We start from the raw sequence: 25,593 nt of genomic DNA, 5'->3' as shown, positions 1-25,593 counted from the left end.
AACGAAATTTACAGGCGGTGGCAGCAGCGAATTAGAGGCGACGTGGCTACCTTCATCGTGCCTATGACTTCTTGAGGGTATCTAAACAAGCAAGGTTACGTATAGAAAGCCACATCGCTCTAGCTGCTGCCAATACACTCGATTACGCCCGGATCTCATTTTCCTCCTCAGCGCCATCTCCAAGTCCCTGTGGTGAGGACAAGAGATGAGGAGGCATCGACTGATAGAAGGCGCATCGACAAGGAACAAAGGACACACACAACAAGTACGTAGCAGCAACAATCGAGGGGAGCAAGGATTGGGAATAAATCACGTACTTACCTTGCTAGGGCATGTCCTAGGTTGTGGATCCAATTTGGGCACAGGTCATGGGGAGAGATGGTTGTTGTGGAGGCACGAGCAGTGGCGGACGGCCTTCCCTCCAGCAGCAGCGCGCCCAAGCCCAAATTCATCAGGGCTGAACCCGGATGTTGACCTCCTGCCTGTGACGCTTCAGTTCGAGGAGAAGCGGACGCACGCGCGGAAGGATCCAGTCAGATCCGTACGAAGAAGAGGAGGAGAGGCGGCGCTGGTGGAGGAGAAGGAGGAGAGGCAGCGATGCAGGAGGGGTGGGGGAGAGGGTAAGGGGGAGGCGGCTGAGGTGGGAGGAGGAGGAGGAGACGACGGCTAGCATTCCTGAGGGAGGGGGAGGCGGCTGAGGTGGGAGGAGGAGGAGGAGGAGGAGATGGCGGCTAGGGTTGCTAAGGGAGGGGGAGGCGAGTTTTCGATGCCTCACGCCCCGCTCGCTCGTTCTTTCCTCTCGCCCTGCTCGCTCGCTGTGGCGCCCGCCGCTCAATTTATACCTTGCACGTGAAAAGACCAAAATGCCCTCGGCGGGGAACGAAATTTACAGGCGGTGGCAGCAGCGAATAAGAGGCGACATGGCTACCTTCATCCTGCCTATGACTTCTTGAGGGTTTATATGTTCAATTGATCGATGAGACAAAATCTTTTGTCTCCGTTTAAAAAAACACGTTGCAAGCAGTATGCGTGAACGAGTGCAGAGCCGGCCGGAGCACGCGCAGTCGCTGATACAAGGCGTGTTGCTGCACGCACGCTCCGGAGGTTGCTATGCCGTGGCCACCTCCGACCCCACCGCCCCACCGGCGTCGGCCCCTTCCTCGCCCTCGCGTTCCGTCCCCATCACTAGCCGCCGCCACCCGTGCAGCAAGGCGTCCGCACTGATGAAGTTATGTACTTAGGGTAGGATTATAGGCTTGACCTAGATACCCTCCCCAAGGACATCACCCTGAAGTCAGAAGCATTCGAAGGGTATCATCATCCACTCGACCAGAGACATTCCACTCGGAAGAATCAATGTCACTCGACCATCACAGAAACCACTCGACATGCAGAAGATCTAAAGTCACTCTACACAGCAACGGTCGGGCGTTTACTCATAGACTTAATTATCATTTATAACACTTTATTGCGGACGTTACCTGTAACGCTTCTTCTTTATGAACATTGAACCCCGTGTAACAGAGGGGAGCTGGGGTCCTGGCGTACTCTATATAAGCCACCCCCTCCTCTGGGACAAGGGTTCGCACCCCCCTGTAACTCACACACGCATAATCCAGTCGACCGCCTCCGGGCTCCGAGACGTAGGGCTATTACTTCCTCCGCGAAGGGCCTGAACTCGTAAAAACTCGCGTGTACAACTTCGTCATAGCTAGGATCTTGCCTCCTCACACCTACCCCCCATTCTACTGTCAGTTTTAGATCCACGACAGTTGGCGCCCACCGTGGGGCAGGTGTCTTAGCGACTTTTTGGTGAAGTTGCGATTTTTCCGATTCCCATCATCATGGTTTCCGGCGGAGGATTGGCTGAGGGCCGCGAGATCCGTCTCGGCGCGCTCGTCTTCGTCGCTGACGACTCCGCTTGGCTCCAAGAGGCTCCACTCGACGTCGAGGCGCTCCCCGTCTGCGGGGCGACGCACTTTCGCGCATGCGTCCGCGGCGTCCTTCTTCGGCAGCCGTCGACTCAGTATCGGTCGGCTCCTGTGGCGTCCTCGCTCCCCGCTGTTCGCCGGTGCAAGCGTTTGGGTCGGTCGCGGCTCCAGCGGTGGGTGAGGCTTGCGGTGGCCCGCCAATCGGCCATCCCACAAGTCGCGGCAATCGAGCCCGATGAAACTCTCTACGGCCTGTTCGACCCGTCGACTGGCTCCGTCGAGATCGCATCCGAGTGCGACAGCAGTGACCCCACGGTGGAAGTCCTGATGGTTAACGGACCACGCAGTCCTCCTGGCTTCCCCTGCGACGACGGTGGCGATGGCAGCGGCGATCCGTCGCGCATTCACGAGGAGTACCGCCCCGGGCCCCTCTCTTCGCAGCAGAGGGAAGAGCTTCGCCGCCGCAATATGGATGCACTTCACACTCCTATCATTGGAGAAACCCTCGAGGCCCGAGCCTTGGAGGAGGCGCGCCTGACCAACTTGGCTAAGCGCACTCGACTGGAGACCCTCCAGCACGCACTCGACGAGCGTGCTCGGCAGCGGATTCCTGAGTCCAGTCGACGACAGTGTTTTCCGCCTCCAACTCAGGTATACCGAACTCCGATTCAAAATCTCACAGCTGCAGCCCGAATAGCAGAGTCAATTCAGCCTTCCGAGTCGGAAGCTGGCAGAGGTTTGATGCAGATCCGGGTTTACTCCGGGCTGCAGGAGAGCAGAACACCGCGGTATCACAGTCACGGAATAGAATTCATAGCAGGTCTGTGATGGCAGACACAGTTTAGTCGGCGCACAGCCCAAGATCGCCCCCGCGGCGTGAGGGACGTGGGGACTGGCGAGATCAGTACAGAAACCGTGAGCAGTATGATCACCGACTCGACCACGATGACCGTCATCGAGTGCCCACACCTCCCCCGAGGAGTGGGTCATGTTTGCCTCGGCAGCACGATGACAGACGCCCTCACAGTGACGGGCGAAGAATTCCAGTCAACCCCAGGGAGCCGGGCTTTGATGCGAGATCTATTCTTGTTCAAGGTCTGGTCGACAGGAACAGAGCACACAGTGAGGGTCATGACAGAGATCACCCGACTGGCAGCAGAGTACATGTTTCAGGCCCAGAGTGCTTCAGCAGAGCCATCAGGGCTGCGGTGATTCCTCCCAACTTCAGGTTGGCGACTAGAGTCAGCAAGTTCACTGGTGAGTCCAAGCCTGACACTTGGCTTGAGGACTACCGAGTGGCTGTACAGATCGGTGGCGGCAATGATGAAGTGGCCATGAAACACCTTCCTCTGATGTTGGAAGGCTCAGCCAGAGTGTGGTTGAATCAGTTAGCACCTGGCAACATATACAGTTGGGAAGAACTCGCCCGAGTGTTTGTCAGAACTTTTGAGGGTACTTGCAAACGGCCGGCAGGGTTAACAGAATTGCAGTCCTACGTGCAGAAACCGAATGAGACCTTGAGAGATTACATCCAGAGATGGATCACATTGCACCATACAGTGGAGAATGTGTCAGATCACCAAGCAGTTTGTGCCTTCAAGGAGGGTGTTAAGTATCAAGAGTTGAATCTGAAATTCGGTCGGACAGGAGATATGTCCCTGACTCAGATGATGGAGATTGACACCAAGTACGCTAATGGTGAAGAGGAAGACCGACTCCGGAGTGGCAAACACAAAACAGTCGACCAAGAAACTGGAGGAGGGAATTCCAATCGGAAGCAGAAGCGCAAGGCCGAACCAGCTGCTCCTGGTGAGGCTTTAGTTGTGGCTCAAGGAAAGTTCAGAGGAAGCCCAAAGAGCCCTGGAACCCCAAGAAAGTGAAAGATCAAGACGGAAATGATGTGTTGGATTTACCCTGTCACATTCACATCAAGAAGGATGAAGAGGGTAATCTGATTTACCCTAAACACACCACTCGACAGTGTCGGCTCCTGATCCAGCAGTTCCGAGAGAAACAACCCAAGGAGAAGGAAAAGGAGTCGGACAAGGGTGAGGATAAGGAAGAAGATGATGATGGTTTTCCCAACGTCAATTCCACTCTAATGATTTTTGCTGACGTCGAAAGTAAAAGTCGACTGAAAGTTATCAACAAAGAGGTGAACATGGTTGCTCTGGCAACACCAAGTTATTTGAAGTGGTCCCAGACTGCCATCACGACCAGTCCGACCATCCAGCACGTATAGCCACCCCTGGGAGGCAAGCGCTGGTGGTCGACCCAGTTGTTGAAGGCACTCGACTGACTAAAGTGCTGATGGATGGTGGTAGTGGCCTGAATATCCTGTATGCTGAGACCTTGAAGGGAGTGGACATTCCGATGTCCAAGCTTAGTGAAAGCAATATGAGTTTCCATGGCGTCATACCTGGAAAGAAGGCTGAATCACTCGGCTAGATCGCCCTTGATGTGGTTTTCGGTGATTCCAAGAATTACCGCAAAGAAAAGTTGACATTTGAAGTAGTGGATTTCTAGAGTGCTTATCATGCTATTCTAGGTAGGCCTGCCTATGCACGTTTCATGGCTCGACCATGTTACATGTACCTCAAGTTGAAAATGCCTGGTCCCAGAGGAGTGATCACTATCACTGGCAATCGGCAGAAGGCAGAAGAGTGCTTCCAGAAGGGCTCAAAAATCGCCGACGCACAAATGGCAGCAGTTGAAATGCAAGAATACCGGAAGAATGCAGATCCGAGTGATTTGTTGCGCTCCAAGAAGCCTGCCACTGATTCTTTATATGTTTCAAATCCCCCAGTGGGTGCCTTAGATGCGAATCCGTTTTGCCTAAGTTTGAAAAATACTGTCGAGTGAAGAGCAAGCCTCTCACTCGGGTGCCTTAGATGCGAATCCGTTTCGCCTAAGTTTGAAAAATCCTGTCGAGTGAAGAGCAAGCCTCTCACTCGGAGGCTTAGCTGCAGTCCAGTACTCGCCTAAGTTTAAAAAATCCTATCGAGTGGTGAGCAAGCCTCTCACTCGGGGGCTTAGCTGCAGTCCAGTACTCGCCTAAGTTTAAAAAATCCTACCGAGTGCTGAGCAAGCCTCTCACTCGGGGGCTTAGCTGCAGTCCAGTACTCACCTAAGTTTAAAAAATCCTACCGAGTGGTGAGCAAGCCTCTCACTCGGGGGCTTAGCTGCAGTCCAGTGCTCGCCTAAGTTTGAAAAATCCTACCGAGTGGTGAGCAACCCTCCCACTCGGGGGCTTAGCTGCAGTCCAGTACTCGCCTAAGTTTGAAAAATCCTACCGAGTGGTGAGCAACCCTCCCACTCGGGGGCTTAGCTGCAGTCTAGTACTCGCCTAAGTTTGAAAAATCCTACCGAGTGCTGAGCAACCCTCCCACTCGGGGGCTTAACTGTAGTCCAGTACTCGCCTAAGTTTGAAAACTCCTACCGAATGGTGAGCAACCCTCCCACTCGGGGGTTTAGCTGCAGTCCAGTACTCGCCTAAGTTTGAAAAATCCTACCGAGTGGTGAGCAACACTCCCACTCGGAGGCTTAGCTGCAGTCCAGTACGCGCCTAAGTTTGAAACACATCCCTATCCGCAAGGACGACGAGGCGTAGGTTGACTGCAACCTTCTCCTCGGAGGTACGCCATAAGTGTAACATACGCTCCATCCCTATCCGCAAGGACGACGAGGTGCAGGTCGACTGCAACCTCCTCTTCGGAGCTGCGCCACAAATACAATGTGCACTCCATCCTCATCCGCAAGGACGACGAGGTGCAGGTCGACTACAACCTCCTCTTCGGAGTTGCGCCACAAGTATAACATGCGCTCCATCCTCATCCGCAAGGACGACGAGGTGCAGGTCGACTGCAACCTCCTCTTCGGAGCTGTGCCACAAGTATAACGTGCGCTCCATCCTCATCTGCAAGGACGACGAGGTGCGGGTCGACTGGAACCTCCTCCTCAGAGCTGCATCTCAAGTACAAAAAAATATTCCGAGTGAAGAACAAGTTCCACTCGAAGGCAAACACAAGCATATTTAGAAATAAACCAAGTTCATATAAATCATAAGGTTCTGAACCACGGATTAAAGTACTCGGGCATCCAGCCCGAAGGAGTTTTAACGGTTACAAAATCACTCGGCATTCCGAGGCAAATTTAAGGTGAGGCATGAAAGTTTGTTCACTCCGCAGGAGGAGGACTAGCAGGCTCGACGAACTCGTCCAGGTCGATTCCATCAGCAATCCGAGTGGCAGCGGCAATGAAGGTCTCGATGAAAGACTGGAAGTCGTGCTTCTTGGTATTGGCAACCCTGATCGCCGCCAGCTTCTCTTCCCGCGCTTCCTTGCAGTGGACACAAACCAAGGACAGAGCCACATCAGCGCCGCACCTAGCAGAAGACTTCTTCCATTCTTGCACTCGACCGGGAATCTCATTATGTCGATCATCAGAAACTCGAGGTCATTCTGGAGCGTTGCCCTTGGCCAAAGTGCTGTGTCGATCCGCGACATTGCGACCTTCAGTCGAGCAAGATAGTCGACAACACCAACAACACGAGATTCCAATCGGAGTACATTCATGGCAGCCTCGTCTTTCACTGGAGAATGGATGGGGTCCAAGCTTGTCTCAACTCGCCCAGTCTCTTCCTCGAGTTCCGGCAAAATTCTGCACGCACAATTCAAAGATGAGTCAGTGGTTGTATGTCGAGTCGACAGTAACAAGTCAGTCGGGCTGAAGAAAATACCTTCAAGCATGACGAACAGCTTCTTGGCAAGACCTCCCAAATAATTCTCCAGATCGTCCCTCTTGCGAGCAATGCCTTCCATCTTCTCATTCAGATTGTTCTTGTCCTTCTTCAGGCGAGTCGCTTCCTTATTGGCTTCATCAAGGGCAGTTTTCAGCTTGGCATATTCTTCCTCCAGTTTGCCGACTGAAGCTAGCTTCTGTTCGGCGAGTGCAGTTTTCTCGTCAGCTGCTTTCTGTGCGGCCGCAAGATCTTGGTCCTTTTTCACCAGAGCTTGGTTCATTTTCTCTGAAAGAAACAACGCTCGGTTCTGAAAAAGCAAAATAAAATCCGGTTTAGAGACAAATCAGTCGGCAAGTTTTATCTTACGAGCGGCTTCATCCTTGGCCTTCTGCAGATTTGTCTTGGCCAGTTCCAGATCGAGGTTGAGCTGAATCTGTTTCTTCTCCAATTCAGCAAAACGAGCTCCGAGTTCACAAGATTTCTGTTCAAGAGACAGTCAATCGACAGATGGAAAGATTAGTTACTTCAGAACAATGGTCTGATAAATTCAAGTTGTTTTCAGACCGTAGTCGACTGCCCGCAGTCGACCACGGTCTCGGGGACTACACCCAGTGGGTGCACTTAGCGTGCCCCCACTGGTTCGGATTCCACTCGACATGGCCCGTCCAGACCGAGTGAAAAATTTAGCTTCTCAGACCACAGTCGACTACCCGCAGTCAACTATGGTCTCGGGGACTACACCCAGTGGGTGCACTCAGCGTGCCCCAACTAGTTCAAAGATCCAATCGACACAACCTAGTCGACTCAAGATACAAGTTTGCTCAGTGGAAAATCAAAACACCCAATGGGTGTACGGATGCGAAACGCAGACAGATGAAAAGATTCTTCGAAGAAAGTTTCCAGGTAGCATATCCTAACAGAACAAGCTAAAAGAATCAGTCGGCAATCTACTAACCTGGACGTTGCTCTGGAGAGCGGAGCTGGCATCATAAGCAGCTTGGCTGGCTTCCCGGACCATCTTCATCTGCTCCATCATAATGCCTGCCTGGCGTATAGCCTCTTTGGCAGCACCCACCTGGTCCTCTGGGACGTGATGTGCAGCAAAAAGTGAAGGTGGATCGACTGGAGTTTGCGCGGCCGACGCTGAAGGCTGAGCACTCGACAGTGGTATGGCGAAGGTGACAGAAGTCCGATTGGCATCGCCGACCTCCTAGATTACTGGTTTCGCCACCGGTGTCGACTGAGGCGTCTTGTCAGTGGACGTTTTCCTGCTTCTTCTTCCCAAGGGCCTCAGTGGCTCGTCCTCGTCGTCGTCTGGGAGATCAATGATGTTGGAAGGAGCTGTAAAAAGATCAGTCGCCAAAAATTCATCCTCACCGGTTATATCGCAGTTCAATCGACTAAACAAAGACAAGATCACGAAGGTTATACCTGGTTTGGAGGTGACCGCATCTTCCATGTCCTCATCCTCGTTTTTGTAAGCAGAAGTCCCGGAGGTAGCGGCACTGCTAGTTTCAAGATTCATCCAGTCAAACCAAGAAAAAAGTAGACAACACAGAACCTCGGGTAAAAATAAAGGCAGAACACTCACGCAGAGGCAACATGGATATCGATTTTGATTTTGGGCAGAGCCTTTCGAGTCTTCTGCGGTACAACCTTGGATTGCTTCGGGGCCTTTTCAGTCGGCGCCGGAGAAGACATCCGAGGACGCTTTGACGACTGCCCGGTCTGAACAGTTGCTTTGTCGCGGACGCTTGCCGGATCGTGAGTGAGCTTGGATCGCCTTTCCCTACGGGGAGGTGAGTCGACCTCTTCTTCATCACTCGGGTCGGAGCTCTCCTCGTCCCCTTCACCATCGGAATGCCACTCGCCGCTCTCGCCTCCGCTCGCCTCCCCCTCCGGGTCCTGCTCCTGCTCTCCGTTGGGCATCAAATACATCTCAGTAAGAGCCTAGAAGACAACAAGCAAGACAAAAGTCAGTCGGTTGGTTACAAGCAGTTACATGATAAATCAAGATAACACTCGACAATTCAGAGTTGGACCTTGTCTGTTTCGTGCGAGTTGTCGAGTGGAGGGACTCTCCTGGCCCCCCTGGGGTTATCTTTGTTGCCAGTGATACCCCTCAACCACTTCTCCACCGTATCCTCGTCGACTTCTTCTGGATGGATCCGAGTGGAATCTTGAATGCCCGAATACATCCACATCGGGTGGTCACGGGCTTGAAGCGGCTGAATGCGTCGTCTGAGGAAGACTTCCAACAGATCCATGCCGGTCACGCCATCACGGATGAGCTGGACCACTCGCTCGACCAACAGCTTCACCTCTGCTTTCTCCCCCGGAGTCACTTTCAAGGCGGAGGGCTTCTATACTCGAGCCATGGAAAAGAGGGGAAGTCCAGTCGACTGGCCTGGAGTCGACTGGTCTTTGCAGTAAAACCAAGTCGACTGCCACCCTCGGACTGACTCGGGAAGGATTATAGCTGGGAAAGAGCTCTTACCCCGCATTTGGATCCCAAGACCCCCACACATCTGGATCACTTTTGTCCTCTCATCACTCGGATTAGCTTTTTTGACCGACTGGGAGCGACACGTGAAAATGTGTTTGAAGAGGCCCCAGTGTGGTCGAGAACCCAAGAAATTCTCGCACATAGACACGAAAGCGGCAAGATACACGATGGTGTTGGGGGAAAAGTGATGAAGTTGTGCTCCAAAGAAGTTCAAGAAAGCTCGGAAAAAAGGATGAGGAGGCAAAGAAAACCCGCGGTCGACGTGAGTGGCGAGGAGCACGCACTCACCCTCCTGCGGTCGGGGCTCAGTCTCATCCGCCGGGAGCCGCGCGGATCCGTGGGGGATCAATCCCTCCTCGGCCAGATCGTCGATGTCGTCCTAGCGAATCGTCGACCGAATCCAATCTCCCTGGATCCAGCCGCGCGACAGACCGGACCTCGACGAAGATCCGCCCCGGCTGGACTTCTTCCCCTTCGCCTTCGTCGTCGCCTTCTTCGCGCGCTCCAAAGCCATCGTCTTCTCCTTCCCCATCGCAGCGGACGGAGCTCGAACAGAGCAGCGGCGCCGGGGCAGGAGCGGATGCGGTGGAGAAAACGGAGAAGGAGGAGGAAGAATGGGAACGCATTGTTCAAAAACCCCAGCCCGACACCTTATATGAGGTTGCTTCTGAGTGACTGACCTGTGGACCAGGGCGATCTTATCAAATCCTGCAACAGTCGCGCGCGCGATACGTGGCGAAAAAGGCGGCGCAGAAATCGAGGCGACCCTGCCTTATCCAACCCGATTGCTGTGGCCTCCTCCGCCCCGCGCGCTTCCCAAAATTCGAATCCCGTGAAATCCGCGGGCAACAGAGCAACCTGTCCGACGGAAGATTTTCTCCATATCAACGCTCGAAGCTTTTCAGTAAAAGTTCACTCGACAAAACCAAGAATGGATCAAGGCGACTGAAAAAGAAGTTGGTGTCACCGTGTTTGGTTCGTCGATCCCAACAAGACACTTCCGAAGCGCAAAAATCGAATCGGAAGTATTTTCAACTCCTTCTCCACTCTAACCCTGAACCATTCGGGGGCTAATGATGAAGTTATGTACCTAGGGTAGGGTTATAGGCCTGACGTAGATACCCTCCCCAAGGACATCACCCTGAAGTCAGAAGCATTCGAAGGGTATCATCATCCACTCGGCCAGAGACATTCAACTCGAAAGAATCAATGTCACTCGACCGTCACAGAAACCACTCGACATGCAGAAGATCTAAAGTCACTCTACACAGCAACGGTCGGGCGTTTACTCATAGACTTAATTATCATTTATAAGACTTTATTGCGGACGTTACCTGTAACGCTTCTTCTTTATGAACATTGAACCCTGTGTAATGGATGGGAGCTGGGGTCCTGGCGCACTCTATATAAGCCACCCCCTCCTTTGGGACAAGGGTTCACACCCCTGTAACTCACACACGCATAATCCAGTCGACCGCCTCCGGGCTCCGAGATGTAGGGCTATTACTTCCTCCGCGAAGGGACTGAACTCGTAAAACTCATGTGTACAACTTCGCCATAGCTAGGATCTTGCCTCCTCGTACCTACCCCTCATTCTACTGTGGGTCTTAGATCCACGACACGCACCGCGCTTGTCTGCCACCACCACCTCCTCTCGCGCTCGCAGGAGCCGCCCCAACGCGAGCTACAGGACGTCCTGTAGATGGAGACCCGCTCCGCTCCAGTGTCCAGTCTCCGGTGCCGCAAATTCGCCGGGTCACGACGTGCTCTGTTGTGTCCTGCACACAATCCCACTCTGCCGATTTACTCCTACAAGAGAAGAACCTGGACTTTGAGCCCGAGGTGAGTCAGATCTCGTGTCTCCTTTGGAGATTGGGCTCCACTCAGTCCAGCATGTTTAGGAGGAGCTGCTGTTGAGATTTCTAAGATTGGTGGTGGTGTCCTGGCGGCGTTCGCATTGGCGGGGTACCAGAGAGACCCCAGAGAGGAGAACTGGGTGATTCTTCAATTGTTTGTTTGATGGATGTTTCCACAATGAACCAGAAAAAAAAAAGTAAATGCTTATGTACCACTACGTGATTTGTCTTTTGGTGTGTCTTTTCAGCAGATTATTTCCCTCTGTATACAGCATTGCCAACTGCGAAATTTTAATCCCACTTTGTTCTATGTACTGTAGCCTCCAGTTTGACTAAAATGCAAAAAAGAAGAGAGGACAGGCTGATTTATACTAGTAATTTCCAGACAGACAAGCAAGAGAGGGCAGGTGGGTGTATTATTTACATGGACAACTCAAAACTACTAATACGAAGAATGAACGGTTTATTATGATATCTTCCTTCTCAGTTGACAATTTCATCCCCCATCGCATGGACTTTGATTGGTTACTATAATATATCATGCCGCGTGAAGCTTATGATAGATTAGATCAGAGGCAAAGACTCTTAAGCTATCATAATTAATCCTGCAATTGGCACTTTAGAACTAACCCCAAGCTCTTAGCTGGTTTCATTGCATATATCAGCGTCTATCCATGTAAAGTCTTCCCTGCCCTGAAGCCTCCACTGCTAACAAACTACTCCAGGATATATTCCTATCTCTTTCGAACTGTGTGGATCTGCAACTATATATTTTGTCGAGAATTCATTCTCTTTTCATCTCTCAGCAGTTCTGTTAACTTCTTGGTGAATCCAACTATCTTCAACACTTCAACTATACACAGAAGTTTAACCTTTAAACAGAGTAAGAAAGGGATTTGTGTCTCGATTTGACAAGCATACTTTTGTGTTTCCTACATATGTTTATACATCTGAAATAAAGTTCTTCCATCTCTTAAATGCAGGGTGTGATCATATTGTTGGACTGAAAAAGCAGTTCCGGTTCGTGTTCTGAGTCCACGTGCAGGACAGGCTAAATTGGTAGGTGCGCCCTTCTTTGCTTGAATGCTCATCTTCATGGCTTATGAGTTCAGTTTCTGCAAGCCTCCAACAAACAACCTCTGTTTCACCATATATCATTTTCTGGTCAATGCACTTGATTGAATTGAATCTGAACTCCAAGATAGCCTGGTTCCAAATTTTGTACTCCCTCCGTCCCAAAATAAGTGTCTTGAGCTTAGTACAAATTTGTACTAGAGCTAGTACAAAGTTGAGACCCTTATTTTGGGACGGAGGGAGTACGTACTAGTTTGTGGTCTGGAATTTGCCTAAAGCAACAAGGTTCGTACTGGAGAAAATACTTGGACATTAATCTACTGTTTATGATTTGAAATGTTATTACTACAAACCATTTTGTTTTGAGTTTTCTCGTAAACAGAATGACTTCTCCATGCTACAATTCTTCAGAATGTATCATGTAATTGATTGGGTGAACAGATATATGGAGCATAGTGGACTGGAGAGTATGCATGCTGGAAGAGAGAAAGCATCAAATTTACCATGCGCAAGTTTGGAGAACATCATGGAAGATTCCTCTTATGAGCGAATAAACAGCCAGGGTGTATCTCGGCATGTTTACAAGGTAGATATGTCTTTTCAGAAAGAAAAAAAGTTAGTTACAGAACACCCAAAGATCATAAGATGAGCAGTGTATGAAACAAAAGGATTGTGTGTTGGCAAATACTGCAAGGGACATGGAATTGATACCCACTATCAAGTAGATCAAGGGAATCTGTGAGCAATTGCGTTATCTTACAGTGTAAAAGGATATGCATATGGATCTGAAACCTGACAACACAATACTTGATAATCACATGGTGCCAAAAATAATCTACAGGTTTAATCTATGAGTACCAAGCTTTGCACTTTCGGAACTAAATTGAATGATAGTACCTAATGAAGTTCCGATCAGATATGGGTTGGCCCTGCCGGCCTGACCCTTCGCTTATATATACCATGCATAGTTCCCTTGAAAGTAGCTCGTACACACTGTCAACATCATTGCATAGCTAACAACTTAAGGAGAGTACAATTTGGCAAGTACTACCTCCGTCCAGAAATAACTGTCGCTCAAACGGATATATCTAGACGTATTTCAGTGCTAGATACATCCATTTGAGCGACAGTTATTTCTGGACGGAGAGAGTAGTTTAGAACTAACATGTTTACATAATTACTTTTATATGTTTGTGGCATAAATACCATAGCTCTCTACTCTTCAAGTAACTTAAAACTGTAGTCAGAATAACCTAGATGCCATTCCAAAGGTGTCAGCAACAGTCATAATCAAATCGAAGTACAAACCTAAATAAGTGAGCATCCTCAGCTTGGGCCGAACTGTGGAAGCAAGTGCCTAAGTGAACCCTGGTTAAATAAGCTAAAGTGAAAGTGTGATGAAAGGAATCCAAATTTAATCAAATAGATACTGTGGGTCGACTGAATAGAATAAAAAATTGCCTAAGTAGATACTTTGGGGAATATAGTAAATACATGTGTTGTTATTAAAGGTGTTTTATGTCCTAGCTAGTCGACCACTCCGTATTTGCTCTAGCAATTTTAAGGTTTTACCTTTGAATTTTGAGAAGATTTCTGGAAAAATTGCTGGAGTTTAGTTGTGCATCTGTGTTTTGCTCAGCGTCAAAGGCTTTTTTTTTTGCCGGGACAGCGTCGAAGGCTTTACATGTTCGGAATCATAAGAAGTGTTCTGACATGTAAATCAAAATCACACAAGTTCATTTCTTGTGCAGGTAATTACAGGGTCCTGCGAGGCACTTGATGTCCATCCACTCGAACTCCGCTTTCCTTTGGATTACAACACGTTAATCCTGTGCCCACTTCACCTAACAAATAACACAGATGAACAAGTGGCATTTAAACTTATGCCAAAGAGAGGGATATATTCATGCTTCCGTAATATTCCACTGTATGGTGTTGTGCCGCAGCGGTCTAGTTACACTCTCATTGTGATAATGACACCGCCGGCTAAGCGGTCAGAAGATACAGATTTTGATCTGATCCTGCAGAGTATTAAATTTGGGGAGGGTATCATCCAAGGCCAATGTAATGACCGATTTTTTGAGGCAGCCAAAGAGGTGGGCACAGGGATGCATGAGGTGACATTAAAAGCTGTTTCTGCTCCACAAGGAGAGACAATATATAAGGTGAGTTGATTCAAGTAAACAAGGCATTTATGCTCCATGGGTTAAGTTCTTGCCATTCAGCGGCCGAGAAAAGAAAAGGTAGTAATCCACTAGAAACATGATTGGTCTGGCAAGTGAGCTAGTACAAATTAAATTGTTCTGTGTCGTGCTACCTACATTTAGAAAATGTATGATGTTAGTGTCGGCATAATCTTTAACATTTAGTATTTCATGAATAATGTCATCAAAATTTATTAGGTTCTTATGGAATGGAAATAGCTTGAAGGAAAAAATAATGCTGTAATTTCACACTAAGCTATACAGGTTTTCTCATACTGTTATATTATTAGCAAAAGCGATTTTAAAGGAGAAAAAATTTGATCCGAGATGGTATCATTTTAGAGGTCATTTGTGTAAGATTGCAGAATGGCGGTGAAGTAAATGAAATGTAGGTGATGAACCTTTGACAAGATAAATTTCAAGTAGAAGGCAAAATTGAAATGAAGCTTTTATGAAATTGCTTATTGGTTATCACTTGAAGTGAAGGTTGAGTGATGTTAGCTTTTAGGTCAGTGAAAGATAAGGAAATTGCAATGAAACATTCATGAAATTGCTTATTTCTTATCCCAACAAGTTGAGGTCGAGTGATGTGCACTCAAAAGTGACAAAACTGTTGAAACGATCTTTGCTTGAATGGTGGGTATCTATATTGTACAATGATGTTTCCTTGTACTAATTCTGTCATGCATTTTCTTTTGTGGTGATCTTATATGATGCATATGATGTAGCACACCATCCCACCTGTAATGAAGGTACAGAGTTCAATTTTCTGTTGCATAGATCTGCTAACTTGAACGTCGTTTCTCTAAGGTTTACACAATCAAGTTCTGTTGCATCAGGTCATATCTGTAGAAAGGGCTCGTCAGGAGCTGTATTCCATAGATGCAAATCCGGAAAAATCATGGTGAGTTCATAGGCTCGTAGAATTACAGGACATTCTATTATATTGTTACTTCTTTTCAAGGGAGTACTTTGGACGTGATTATTCTGTACAGTACATCTGTTCTGGCCAAACAGGATTATAATAGGTCATTCCGGTGGATATGTTCGTATATGGGACTATGTCACACAGGTACTTGCCGTGAACACTCCTTGTTATTTAACATATGAAAATGATTGCCACTTGGATAGAAGCTTCCATCCTGATCCTTTGGAAAATATGGGCTGCTAGGAATGCCAAAGTTTGTACGGACACAGATGAGCATGTTTCGGTTACTGTAAAAAACATCATTACTGACTTTAACACTTGGGACTTATTGGTCCCGGCAAGTGAGGTGATTGCAAAATCATCTGTTGTCATGAAATGGCTATGTTTTGTGTGGGTTTGATGTGGGCCGTGGGAAAACCTTCTTTCCAATGGACTAATAGCGTCTTCTCTATTTACTGGCAGAGATGGAGGGGTTCAATAGAAATCTGTAGGGGACCAGGCATGTACACTTTCTGATTTCCATGTTAAGCCAAGTTTTTACGTCAAATGCTAATGCAATAAGATCTCATCTCTATAACTGCAGTTAACTGCATTAAATTTATTGCTCGAAAGCAATGGTTTGTGGCTGGGTCCTCTGATGGTATCCATGTACAAGAGGAAGCAATAAAAAAGAAGAAAATCCAGAGATTCAGAGCTCGTGTTAGCTCTGTCACATCACTGGCCGTTCATCCAACCAAGCCGTATGTGGTTTCATCATCCTATGGCGGACTGATAAAGCTTTGGGACTGGGACAAGGGATGGGAATGCATAACAACATTTGAAGGGGAACACTCTGATGTTGTATGTCAACTCGCATTTAATCCAAATGACACGAACAGTTTCGCTAGTGTGTCGAACGATCGCACAATAAAGGTCTGAGTTTCTTCCTTTTTGTTGCTAATTAACATCTTGCTGCTCGAATACCTTTTCCCTGCAATACCTTTACTGATGTTAAGGTTTTCAGGTTTGGGGTCTTGATTCACCCAAATCCCATTACACTCTGTCTGGCCATTCAGATAATGTGAAATGCCTGGATTTCTTCACACGTGATGATGGGCAATACTTGATTACTGGTTCTGTTGATAATACTGCCAAGGTATGCTACGTTAATTCAAAATATACTAATGGACCGCGCTCTGGTAAAAATGCTAATAAGCCATCCTTTGTTTTCGAATCAGATATGGGACTTGCAGAAAAAGACGTGCATTCTTACACTGGAAGTTTTTAGGTCTCCAGTCATTTATGTCTTCTCCCATCCCAATCTTCCAGTTCTAATTACAGGTACAAGAAATGGCATCATTTATTTGTGGAGCTCCACCGATTTCAGGTAATCTCGAGAGTGTTGCTCTTGTGAAAAATGGGCACAGGATTGCGGTGCCACCATTCTTGTTCATATTCATTTTTTAAGGGAAAGCCAATATATTTTGCCTAAACCCACTCTGATTATCTCTGTTGTTGTCGATTTCGCTAAAACTGACTAAACTAGGTGTCTGATCTTGTCTATACATATAGTGCTATAACCCGAAACACAAGCTGAACCGAGACCTAGCCCCGAACCCTTACCACCATGTTGCTAGAGGGATGGGGTATCTGAAGTTGGTCATCATACATACTCCCTCTGTCCCATAATGTAAGACGTTTTTTGACACTAGTGTAGTGCTAAAAAACGTCTAACATTATGGGACGGAGGGAGTACTTACCAAGGACCTTAAATTTCCCAGGCTTAGGGGAATTCTCAACATCTTACGTGGGGCAGATGTTATGGGTCTTGCATGCTTGATGGAGTCAAGGAGGTAATTAATGATCTTTTGCTGTTCTTTTTTCCTTTTGTTTTACTACCGAAGAGCATTTCTATGCCGCACAAATATGATTTCATTTGTTCAAAGATGTATATAATTGTTTCTGGTTGTTTTTATATTTGTGCCACACTTTGATTTATATATTTTATAAGTCCAACATTGTAAAGAACAATACTATATCTATATGATAGGGTCGTGATTGGACAAAGCCACGCCATATCTATAGTGGATATTGACGATGAAGAAACAATTGGTGGCAAGGGCGACAACGAAAGTTCCATATGAGCTAGCTGACCAATGGCATCTTTTGGTTTCGGAACATTGATCACTATGGTTTGTGCCATATTGTTACATATGTTTGTACTTCCATGTTTTAATATGTTTATACATGTTTCGCAACAATTTCTTCGATAAAGGGAGTTTTATCTACATGGTTGTTACATTTTTAATGTTTCCTTGTTTTCTCCAGTGAAAAGATGCAAGGTTGTAATCTTTTCCTTCCTTTTGTGCGAGGCTATAGGATTATGATCGGACATAGGGATGGATTTGTAATTATGGAGGTTAACCATGAAGGCTTTGTTGGTACGGACGGCAGAGAAAATTCCACATGTTATGATCAACATGTGGAGAAATTAATTACTGTCCTTGTTGACCAAGTTCAGGCGGATATAGAAAATCATCGGCACAAGCATTGGCTACCTTATGTTCGGTTGTTTCTCCAGGAAGCCTACCAGCTGGCAACCAAGATTTGTTTTAAGAAGTTGATGGTACAAATAGTTTCTCGGTAATGATACTCATTCTTGGTGTAGCGGAATACTAATGTGCTATGCCAGTATGTATGTGATTATGTGGTTGAAGCACAGTGGTTCATTTGTATGTGATTCTGTATCCACATGATACATCTTAAGAGTTCACAATGTAGTTTATTTGTATGTGTGACTTTGTCACTTGCACATTTGACGGAAGCCACACGATATCATGAACACGAGGTCTTCATCAGTCGCAGTTGCATGCATGAGCACTTCGAGGACAATGTGAATTCTTGCTTATATCCAGACAGTATTTCTTGCATAAACACGATAAAAATGCATACCTTTCATAAACAAAAAAAGATACAAAGGAATCTTATCGCTTTTCACCGCCACATCGGGGTGGTGCAGTCAAAGATGTGATTTATTTGGAATTCGGAGTCTTCAGTGGTCGCACTTACGTGTGAACACTTAAGATGTTCTGAAATTTCTTTGCTGATATCCAAGCAGTATTGCCATTTGAAAGCATTTTTCTTTTCAGTAAAGGAAGAAGTCCATTGCTCTCTGCTGCAGCATAAAGACGGCGCGGCCAAAGCAATTGTGACATTGTAAACAGTTGTTGCAGCCAAAGAAGACAGTTCAGTGTCCAAAGTAAGAGGGAAAGATGATCGATCCTTGTATTCTCTAGCAAAACGCCCTTGTTGAACTCCTACAAAAGCTGTGGTTCTTGGCCTAAAAAAGAGGATGTATTGAGATCGACAGAAAGTGTTTTTCTATTCTATATGAACAGAAAGCACATGTTCATGACAGAAAGAACATGTTCTTTCTTCCTACTGTGTCACACAGCATATAAGATGAACCAAGATGATACTACTGATTTAGCTCCGTTAAAATCGGCGGGTCTAAAGACATGCAAAAACAACAGAAGTGCTGATGAAAAGAACAGAAAATGAAAAACAAGAAAGAGATCTTGTTGATCTGAAATTTCGGAACCTGAACACCCGGGGAAAAACACACAGATGACCTACTGAAAAAACCACAGTATAAAATGATGATGGGGTGACATAGTGCATAGATCAAAAGATACCAATGTTACAAAATGAAATGTTTGACATGATTAATCACACAAGATGTTCGATACAAACAATACATACCTTTACAGGAAATAACTACTAAGAGTGTGTAGCTTAAACAACAGAAACGGTACAGTCCACGGTCAACAAAAAAAAGACATACGGTACAGAGGCCTCTGGAAGGCAATGCACACGAACCAATCCTTGAGGAATATAAATGTGTTACGATATAGAAGTACCGACCAAATGCTGCCGGTGATGTCGATAATCGCAAATTTATTGGAATGATTTAAAGCACGATGCAGCTGGACTGGATGCACCATCCAAGAATGGCACTGCAGAAAGAACCAACTTGCCACATCTAGACACGAAGCTCTGGAACATGTACCATCTTCGGATGCATCCCTTCAGTGTCCCATTGAGTTCTGAAATCCTTGTGCAAGCTCAGCAGCCATAGCTTCTTAAGGGAGCGAAGAAATTCAATGCCTTGGGGGACTTTATTGAGCTTCGACAGCGACACAATGTACAAACCATCAATGCAGGGAAGAGCACCATCAACGATTTTTAGCTCACTGACATCATGCATGTGCTTTAAGACAAGCGTCTTCAGGTTGGGAAAGGAGTCTTTAGACAGAACCAAAGTTTTTGCACTGTGCATGTTGTTTAGTCTAAGATATGTGAGGTTCGGCATGTGCGGTGCCATCATCCCCAGTGGATCTTCCCCAACGTGACACCAGCTTATAGCTAGATACTTGAGGTTTATCCCATGTTTAAGAAAGATCGGGCAATTTAGTGTTCCCTTGGCCCATTGTCCTCTGGTAATCAACCTGTGTAGATATGTAGAATTTGGTTTGAGAGCCTCAAAGCAAAGCGCCTCCTTCGCATCCCTTGCAGAAAGAAGCAAGCTCGAAAGGAGTGGCATAGTTGACAGGGTAGCAAACAGATTTGCACAGTCGTCAGCACTAATGTTATCAATCCACACACTTCTTAGTTGCATCAGTTTCTTCAGCTGCTCTGCCAAGTCAGGGTTGGACTCCACAGTCTCGAGAGTTTGCAGTTCTTCCAAGTTGGATAGCTCTTTCGGTGCTTGCACTCCAATAAAGTACCGGAACTCTGCCTGCTTCTCATCAGCATATCTGTCGGCCAAAAGGTGCCGCAGCTTCTTGATCTTGACAACCCCTCGTGGTAGCTTCTCTATTTGGGTTTGCTTGATGTCCAGAGTGTGGAGGTTAGACAAATTTTCAATGGAGTCTGGAAGTGATCTGACCTTGGTGCGCCGTAGCCCGATGTAACGTAGATTGAACATAGACCCTATTGATGTTGGCACTTCAGTGATTTCAGAGTCTTGCAGCTCAAGAACAGCAAGGTAGTTGGATTCTGACAAAATAGAAGATAACATGCCACGGCAGGGTGAAGTTGGTCCAAGTGACAGTACTGTTCGAAGATGTGGAAGTTTAACTTTCACTGCAGTGTCGTCTTTCCATCCACATAATGACAGGCGACGAACATCCTTATCCTGCTGTACCAATATCATTGTGGCGTAATCATCTGCTGAAGCAAATCTCTCTTCTTTAGCAACAGAAATAGCTAGTTCACGCACAATATCATGCATCTTACAGGTGCTAACTCTACCAAGCTCATCATTCTCCACAACCTCAAGCATATTGCGGTGGATCAATTCCATGAGATTTCCCTCAGCTACCATCTCTGGCGTGTTCTTTTCTTTTCTTACCACAAAGCCTTCAGCAACCCACAGTCGCACAAGGCTTTCACGTGACATGTGATAGTCTTCAGGGAATAGACTGCAGTATAAAAAACAGTTTTTGAGGTCGTCTGGAAGGTCATGGTAGCTCAGATTGAAAATTGCTCGGACATGATCATTGTTTGACAACTCGCTTCGAAGCTGATTGTACTTTTGAGTCCAAATGTCTAATCGTTGTCTTGAAGACAACATGCCACCAATGGTAACAATTGCTAGAGGTAGACCATGACACCTGTCAACTATAGAAGTAGCAATCATCTCAAGATCCTTGGGGCACATGTGGCCCTTCCGGTTGTAAAAGGCCCTTCTACAGAAGAGGTCAAATGCATCAGACTTGCTCAATGGCTCGAGCTCAAGATGACGGTTGGGAGAAGAAATTCCGGCGACATGGTCCTTCCGGGTCGTAATGATGATCCGACTTCCCGGGAGATCCTGGAGAGCATCATGTATCTGGAAGTATACATCTTGCTCCCAGACATCATCCAGTACAATCAAATACTTTCTGTTTTGAAGTCTCTCCTGTATTTCCTTCTTCAAGTCATGCACATCCATTTTGTCAATACCTGCTGACAATGGTTGTTCGGTATATCCGATCTTCCATAGTAGCTTCCTCAACAGGGCATCAACAGTGTAAACTTGTGACACAACGATCCATGCATGTGCAGGGAAGTTGATCTTTTCACGTTCATAAACATTTGAAACAAGGGTAGATTTCCCCAACCCACCCATGCCAGATACTGTTATGACGGTATTCTCTGACTCTGGCTCTTCGGAGTACAGCAAGCTGGTCAGCCATATCCTGTTGTTTTCAATTCCTACTAGATCTCCATCTTTGACAAATTCAGGGAAGCTGTCTTGGGACCGCTGCCTTTCCATCTCAGTAAGTGGGTTAGCGGCAAGCTGGGAGGGCTGCAACCACTGCTCTTTCATCTTTATAACTAGTTGAATCTCCTTCTCTACCTCAACTATCTCATCCGTAATTTCACTGAAAACTCTGACATAATGTGTTCCTTTGATGAAGAATCTCTTCAGGAACCCTTCTTCCTGAAGTTGAAGAAGGTTGTATGAGTATTTATCCATTACATCTTCAACATGATAGGCCACCCTGCGGACATCCCCAATCCAACTCTTGACAACGTCATCCGTGAGGTATACCGTGCCTATCTGCCTTATAACATTGCCCATCATGGTCAGTTGCTTCTTTATTTCCTCAACCTTTACTGGCAGTTCCTTCAGATTAGTAACTTTTTCAGAAAGCTTAGCTATGATGCCTTTGGTGGCTTCTTCTAGTAAAATGTCACCAATCTTCGTCACAACAATGAGTACCGCCTCGGCCATTTGATCTAAACAGCAAAGATAGAGCATATTACATGGCAGAATAAAAATACTAATGGCTGTGTGCATTAATCGATGCAGAGGTCAGGGATACCCCCTTTAAGGAAAGAATGAATTACAGGTACCAAATTAGCTCAGGAACTCGTACGTAAAGAGTAGCATTTCCCCCCTTTAAGAAAAGAAGGAACTCGTATGTAAATGGAATTATAGGTATTCCATTTTGCGTCAACAGGATGTATCAATCTACAGCATATTTAAGAATACAATATAATTTATCATGCAGGAAGATGTCTGATATCAACACATCGGAGAATCCTCCTTTGATCACTTGAGATCTTGGATCACAGTTAACAGCACTAGTAACGGATGGAATTCCTATATGAACTTGACCCAGTCGAATTTGGAAAGCATTATAGGACATTGACTCATATCCTAGAACAGAGACCCAATCCTAGAGATAAATTGTATCACAAACAAAGGTTCAGTCCAATTCACTCCTTTTTTCTAAACCAAAGTAGAAGTACCTAGCAGAATAAAACATTAATGAATAAATAATAACGTGAATAACAGGCGGGCACAAAAATTAGAACAGGACAAACCCACTAGGCTAGAACGAATATCCAACTGTCACCCCTTTTGAATGTACTCTGGACTAGAGAACTCCATGTCTGTTTTCATTGCAGGAGGCTCATAGGCCTAGGATACCATGTAAGGAGCAGCAAGAAATTGATGTATGTTCTAATTGAGCGCAAAACCCTTTGAAGCAGCATCCACGTAGAACACGACTGATATTTAGTCTAGCAAATGAACCGATGGCGCTGTTTGGAACAAGGTTGCAATTTTCTAGCTAATTTAACACATTTGGCAAACAACAGGGCAAAGAGCTATGCTCTGAAAATGCAGCATATGATACTGGTGGTCCACATGATCAGCTAATGTTCACCTTCTGAAGACTTGTAGTAGGTGGCCTATAGAGTGGGACAGCAGCGTACGTGCTGAACAAACGACCAGTGTGACCAAGTCTGCAGCATAAGAAAAGGAGAAGTTGGACATCAGAATATGTAGCCAAGTACACAGATGCAGATGCAATCAAGAGTTAATACTTAAGATAGAAAATATCCATTAGCAGCAAGAACAGGATGACAACACTTTACACACTACTATAATGAATAAGATTAGCCACCTTGGGCCCTTGGCGCTGTCTACACACGTCAAACAGGACAGCCAGCATCGAGTTTTTCTTTCTTAGAAAAGGAGGATAACCGCCGGCCTCTGCATCATGACGATGCACACGGCCATAGCCGGCATCCAGTGGAGGCAACTATGCTCTCTCTCTCTCTCTCTGCCATGCATCGAGCGGCGGGGGTCAGGCATTCCATCGAACACATGGCCGAAGACAACCTTTTCGCTAGTAAAACTGCAAACAACTATCTAAGCTTGCCAAGTTCTGCGCAAAACCTTTCGATTACGACGTTCCCGGAATCCCAACTTAGTCTAGCGGCTGTGGCACTTGCCAGTTATCAGGTGAGACGGCAGAGATCTACACAGAAGGGCTGGGAGCCACGAATTTGACCCAAAAAAAGTACCTGACGGGAGCTCGCGCGAGCTCGAAGCGTGAGATCTGCAGTGGAGTCGAGAAGCAGCAGCGATCTGCTCCGTGGTTGACGGGAGTGGACTAAATCGGCTCGCGAGACTGACTCATCGGCGGGGCGGGGCCATGGATGGATATTGCGACGATTCAACTCATGCTCACTCCGTGGCAGTGGGGGACGACGGGAGAGGAAGACGGGAGGAAATGCAGCGAGTGCAATCAGTGGGCGTTAGCTACTTGCGATGCCCCCTGTCTCTCGGTCGGAAGCCCTCACGCAATCACGCTAGCCATTTTTTATTTTTTCTGGCTAATAAAAAGCTATTCAGCTCACGTTCGCTGGAAAAGGACGGCAAATCAAACGCTTTTTTATGACAATTTATGACAAACTTAGTTTACAAGTACCACAAATACTGGCTAAAAAGTACACTCGGTCAACATAAACTGCCATGCTTCTTCACTGGTTAAGCCTGTTTTTTTCTTTTTTTCGCCAGGTCGAGCCGTCTTGTTGTGTTATTTCTGTGAATATAAAAGACCGCGACTTCGCGTCTTGGCCGTCAGACTTGTCAAAGTTTATGGTTCAGTGCACTCTTCACACCGACCGGCTGGCAGCGGTACCTAATTATGGCTACGGTGGTTAAGTGGTTATAAACAAATAAGAGTGAGTAAAAAAATGGCAACTAGATCAAGAAAAGATTCTTCTCCAATTTCAGCAAGGGCAACGCCAATAAGAGCACATCTAAAAAAAACTCCAATAAAAGCAACTCTGGTGGAGTTGCCATAATTCGACAATAACCTGCATAAATTCCCTCTAAGTAGGACCCACCTATCATGGTCATAGATTCTTCTTCAATAATTCCACATTCAGAAGAACACATTCGATTCAGAAGCATCGGTTTTATTTCTTTGCAGGGTGGAAAATTAGTCGCACTACAACTTACATAGAACAACTAATTAATTAAATTAATGAATAGCATAAAAGTAACTAATTATGGCTACGGTGGCAGGATTTATAGGGTTGAAGATTAATTTTCAGGAAAGTGAGATGTTGATTTGTGCAGCAGATAATTCTAAACTACACTTTTATACTCGCATGCCCAGCTATAAAATGGAAAGTTGTCTACTTAGGGCATCTCCAACGCCGACCCGCAAACGTCCTGACCGTACTGTCCGGTCCGGACACGTTTTCTCCCGCAAACCGGAGACAAATGTGTGGGACTTTGCAGTAGTCTGGATCGATCCCATGCCCGCTTCTGATCGTCCTGGCCCACTGGAAAAACCTCACCCGCCCCTCCCGCGCTTTCCTTCTGATACATGTGCCGCTTACCGCGTCACATTCATGCAGGCCCAGAGCACGCAGATGCCGGCATTGATACCGCGATGTGACCGGAGGGATGGAGGACGGTGCTGACTGACGCGACCTCTCGGCAGCCGCCTCTTCAATGAGGGCGCAGGTTCCCGAGGAACCAACTCCGGCCGCTGCGGCGCATTGAAGTGAGCTGACCGCCCATTCGTCTGGCCTGGCCGCAGCTATATAAGCCGTGTTCCGGCGATGCACTTCCGCATCTCCTTCTCTCTGATCGCATCCTCCTCTCCGAGCCCCTCTCTTCTCTGCGACCCCGAGACGACACCGAAGTCATGGTGCTCCGCGACGACACGTAGAGTAGGCGGAAGCTCCTCCTCCAACGGTTCTTGGCTCTGCCGCTCACGCTCTCTAAGCCCGTCGGCGTCCATGGCAGTTGGCTCCTCCGCCAAGGAGGAGATCGTCATCTCCTCGGTGACGAGGAGGACCAGGCGCCGTCGCAGCAGCCGCACAGCCGCCCCGACTCCTCAGCGAGGCCGCTTTGACGGAAAAAGATTTCATCCGTCAGATGGAAATAATGACGGAGCAGTCGCTCCGTTTCATGGGCCCGACACCGCCATCTTCGGCACGCCTCAAGGAGGAGCCGTCGTCCCCGTCGTGCCACCGCGTGAAACAGGAGCCGACGTCCCAACTCCGACCTGTGGA

General features: G+C 47.0%; 2 protein-coding genes across 12 annotated transcripts; one reads left to right on the top strand and one right to left on the bottom strand.

Moving 5' to 3' along the window:
- The first annotated feature begins 10,713 nt into the window (after positions 1-10,713).
- Positions 10,714-18,010, top strand: LOC123096237 (coatomer subunit beta'-2). 11 transcript variants are annotated; one of them, XR_006446513.1, is made up of 17 exons: positions 10,714-11,231; positions 11,355-11,441; positions 11,844-11,917; positions 12,018-12,093; positions 12,550-12,694; positions 13,860-14,273; positions 15,041-15,064; positions 15,152-15,216; positions 15,330-15,384; positions 15,703-15,739; positions 15,824-16,152; positions 16,244-16,375; positions 16,458-16,606; positions 16,792-16,909; positions 17,001-17,072; positions 17,270-17,411; positions 17,599-18,010. XR_006446513.1 is itself a non-coding variant. In XM_044517906.1 (17 exons), exons 6-16 carry the CDS (start codon positions 12,554-12,556, stop codon positions 17,361-17,363), a joined length of 1,512 nt encoding a protein of 503 aa, XP_044373841.1. In that variant the 5' UTR covers positions 10,724-11,020; positions 11,151-11,231; positions 11,355-11,441; positions 11,844-11,917; positions 12,018-12,093; positions 12,550-12,553; the 3' UTR covers positions 17,364-17,411; positions 17,599-18,010. The 11 variants fall into 11 exon arrangements, 10 of the variants coding, with proteins under 10 accessions (XP_044373840.1, XP_044373842.1, XP_044373844.1 ...); XM_044517906.1 differs by lacking the exon at positions 16,792-16,909 and having other exon boundaries at positions 10,724-11,020; positions 11,151-11,231; XM_044517905.1 differs by lacking the exon at positions 16,792-16,909 and having other exon boundaries at positions 10,721-11,231; positions 12,018-12,097.
- Positions 18,011-18,899: 889 nt separating this feature from the next.
- LOC123096236 (disease resistance protein RPM1) lies at positions 18,900-23,869 on the bottom strand. The gene is made up of 3 exons (XM_044517900.1): positions 23,584-23,869; positions 22,941-23,019; positions 18,900-22,005 (listed from the first exon to the last, which is right to left on the bottom strand). Exon 3 carries the CDS (start codon positions 21,998-22,000, stop codon positions 19,262-19,264), a length of 2,739 nt encoding a protein of 912 aa, XP_044373835.1. The 5' UTR covers positions 22,001-22,005; positions 22,941-23,019; positions 23,584-23,869; the 3' UTR covers positions 18,900-19,261.
- Between the last annotated feature and the right edge of the window lie 1,724 nt (positions 23,870-25,593).

This window comes from Triticum aestivum, chromosome 4D (genome assembly GCF_018294505.1).
Source record: "Triticum aestivum cultivar Chinese Spring chromosome 4D, IWGSC CS RefSeq v2.1, whole genome shotgun sequence".
NCBI lineage: Eukaryota > Viridiplantae > Streptophyta > Magnoliopsida > Poales > Poaceae > Triticum > Triticum aestivum.
Note: the sequence above shows the minus strand (reverse complement) of the source record. Positions and strands in the feature narration are given on the sequence as shown.

Excerpts from the sequence above, each read along its gene's own strand:
- LOC123096237 (XM_044517905.1), top strand. The coding sequence starts at position 12,554 with ATGGAGCATAGTGGACTGGAGAGTATGCATGCTGGAAGAGAGAAAGCA. Across the intron at positions 15,217-15,329 it reads GCAAATCCGGAAAAATCATG|GATTATAATAGGTCATTCCG; the intron begins GTGAGTTCATAG and ends CTGGCCAAACAG. Across the intron at positions 15,740-15,823 it reads AGAAATCTGTAGGGGACCAG|TTAACTGCATTAAATTTATT; the intron begins GCATGTACACTT and ends CTATAACTGCAG.
- LOC123096236 (XM_044517900.1), bottom strand. The coding sequence starts at position 22,000 with ATGGCCGAGGCGGTACTCATTGTTGTGACGAAGATTGGTGACATTTTA.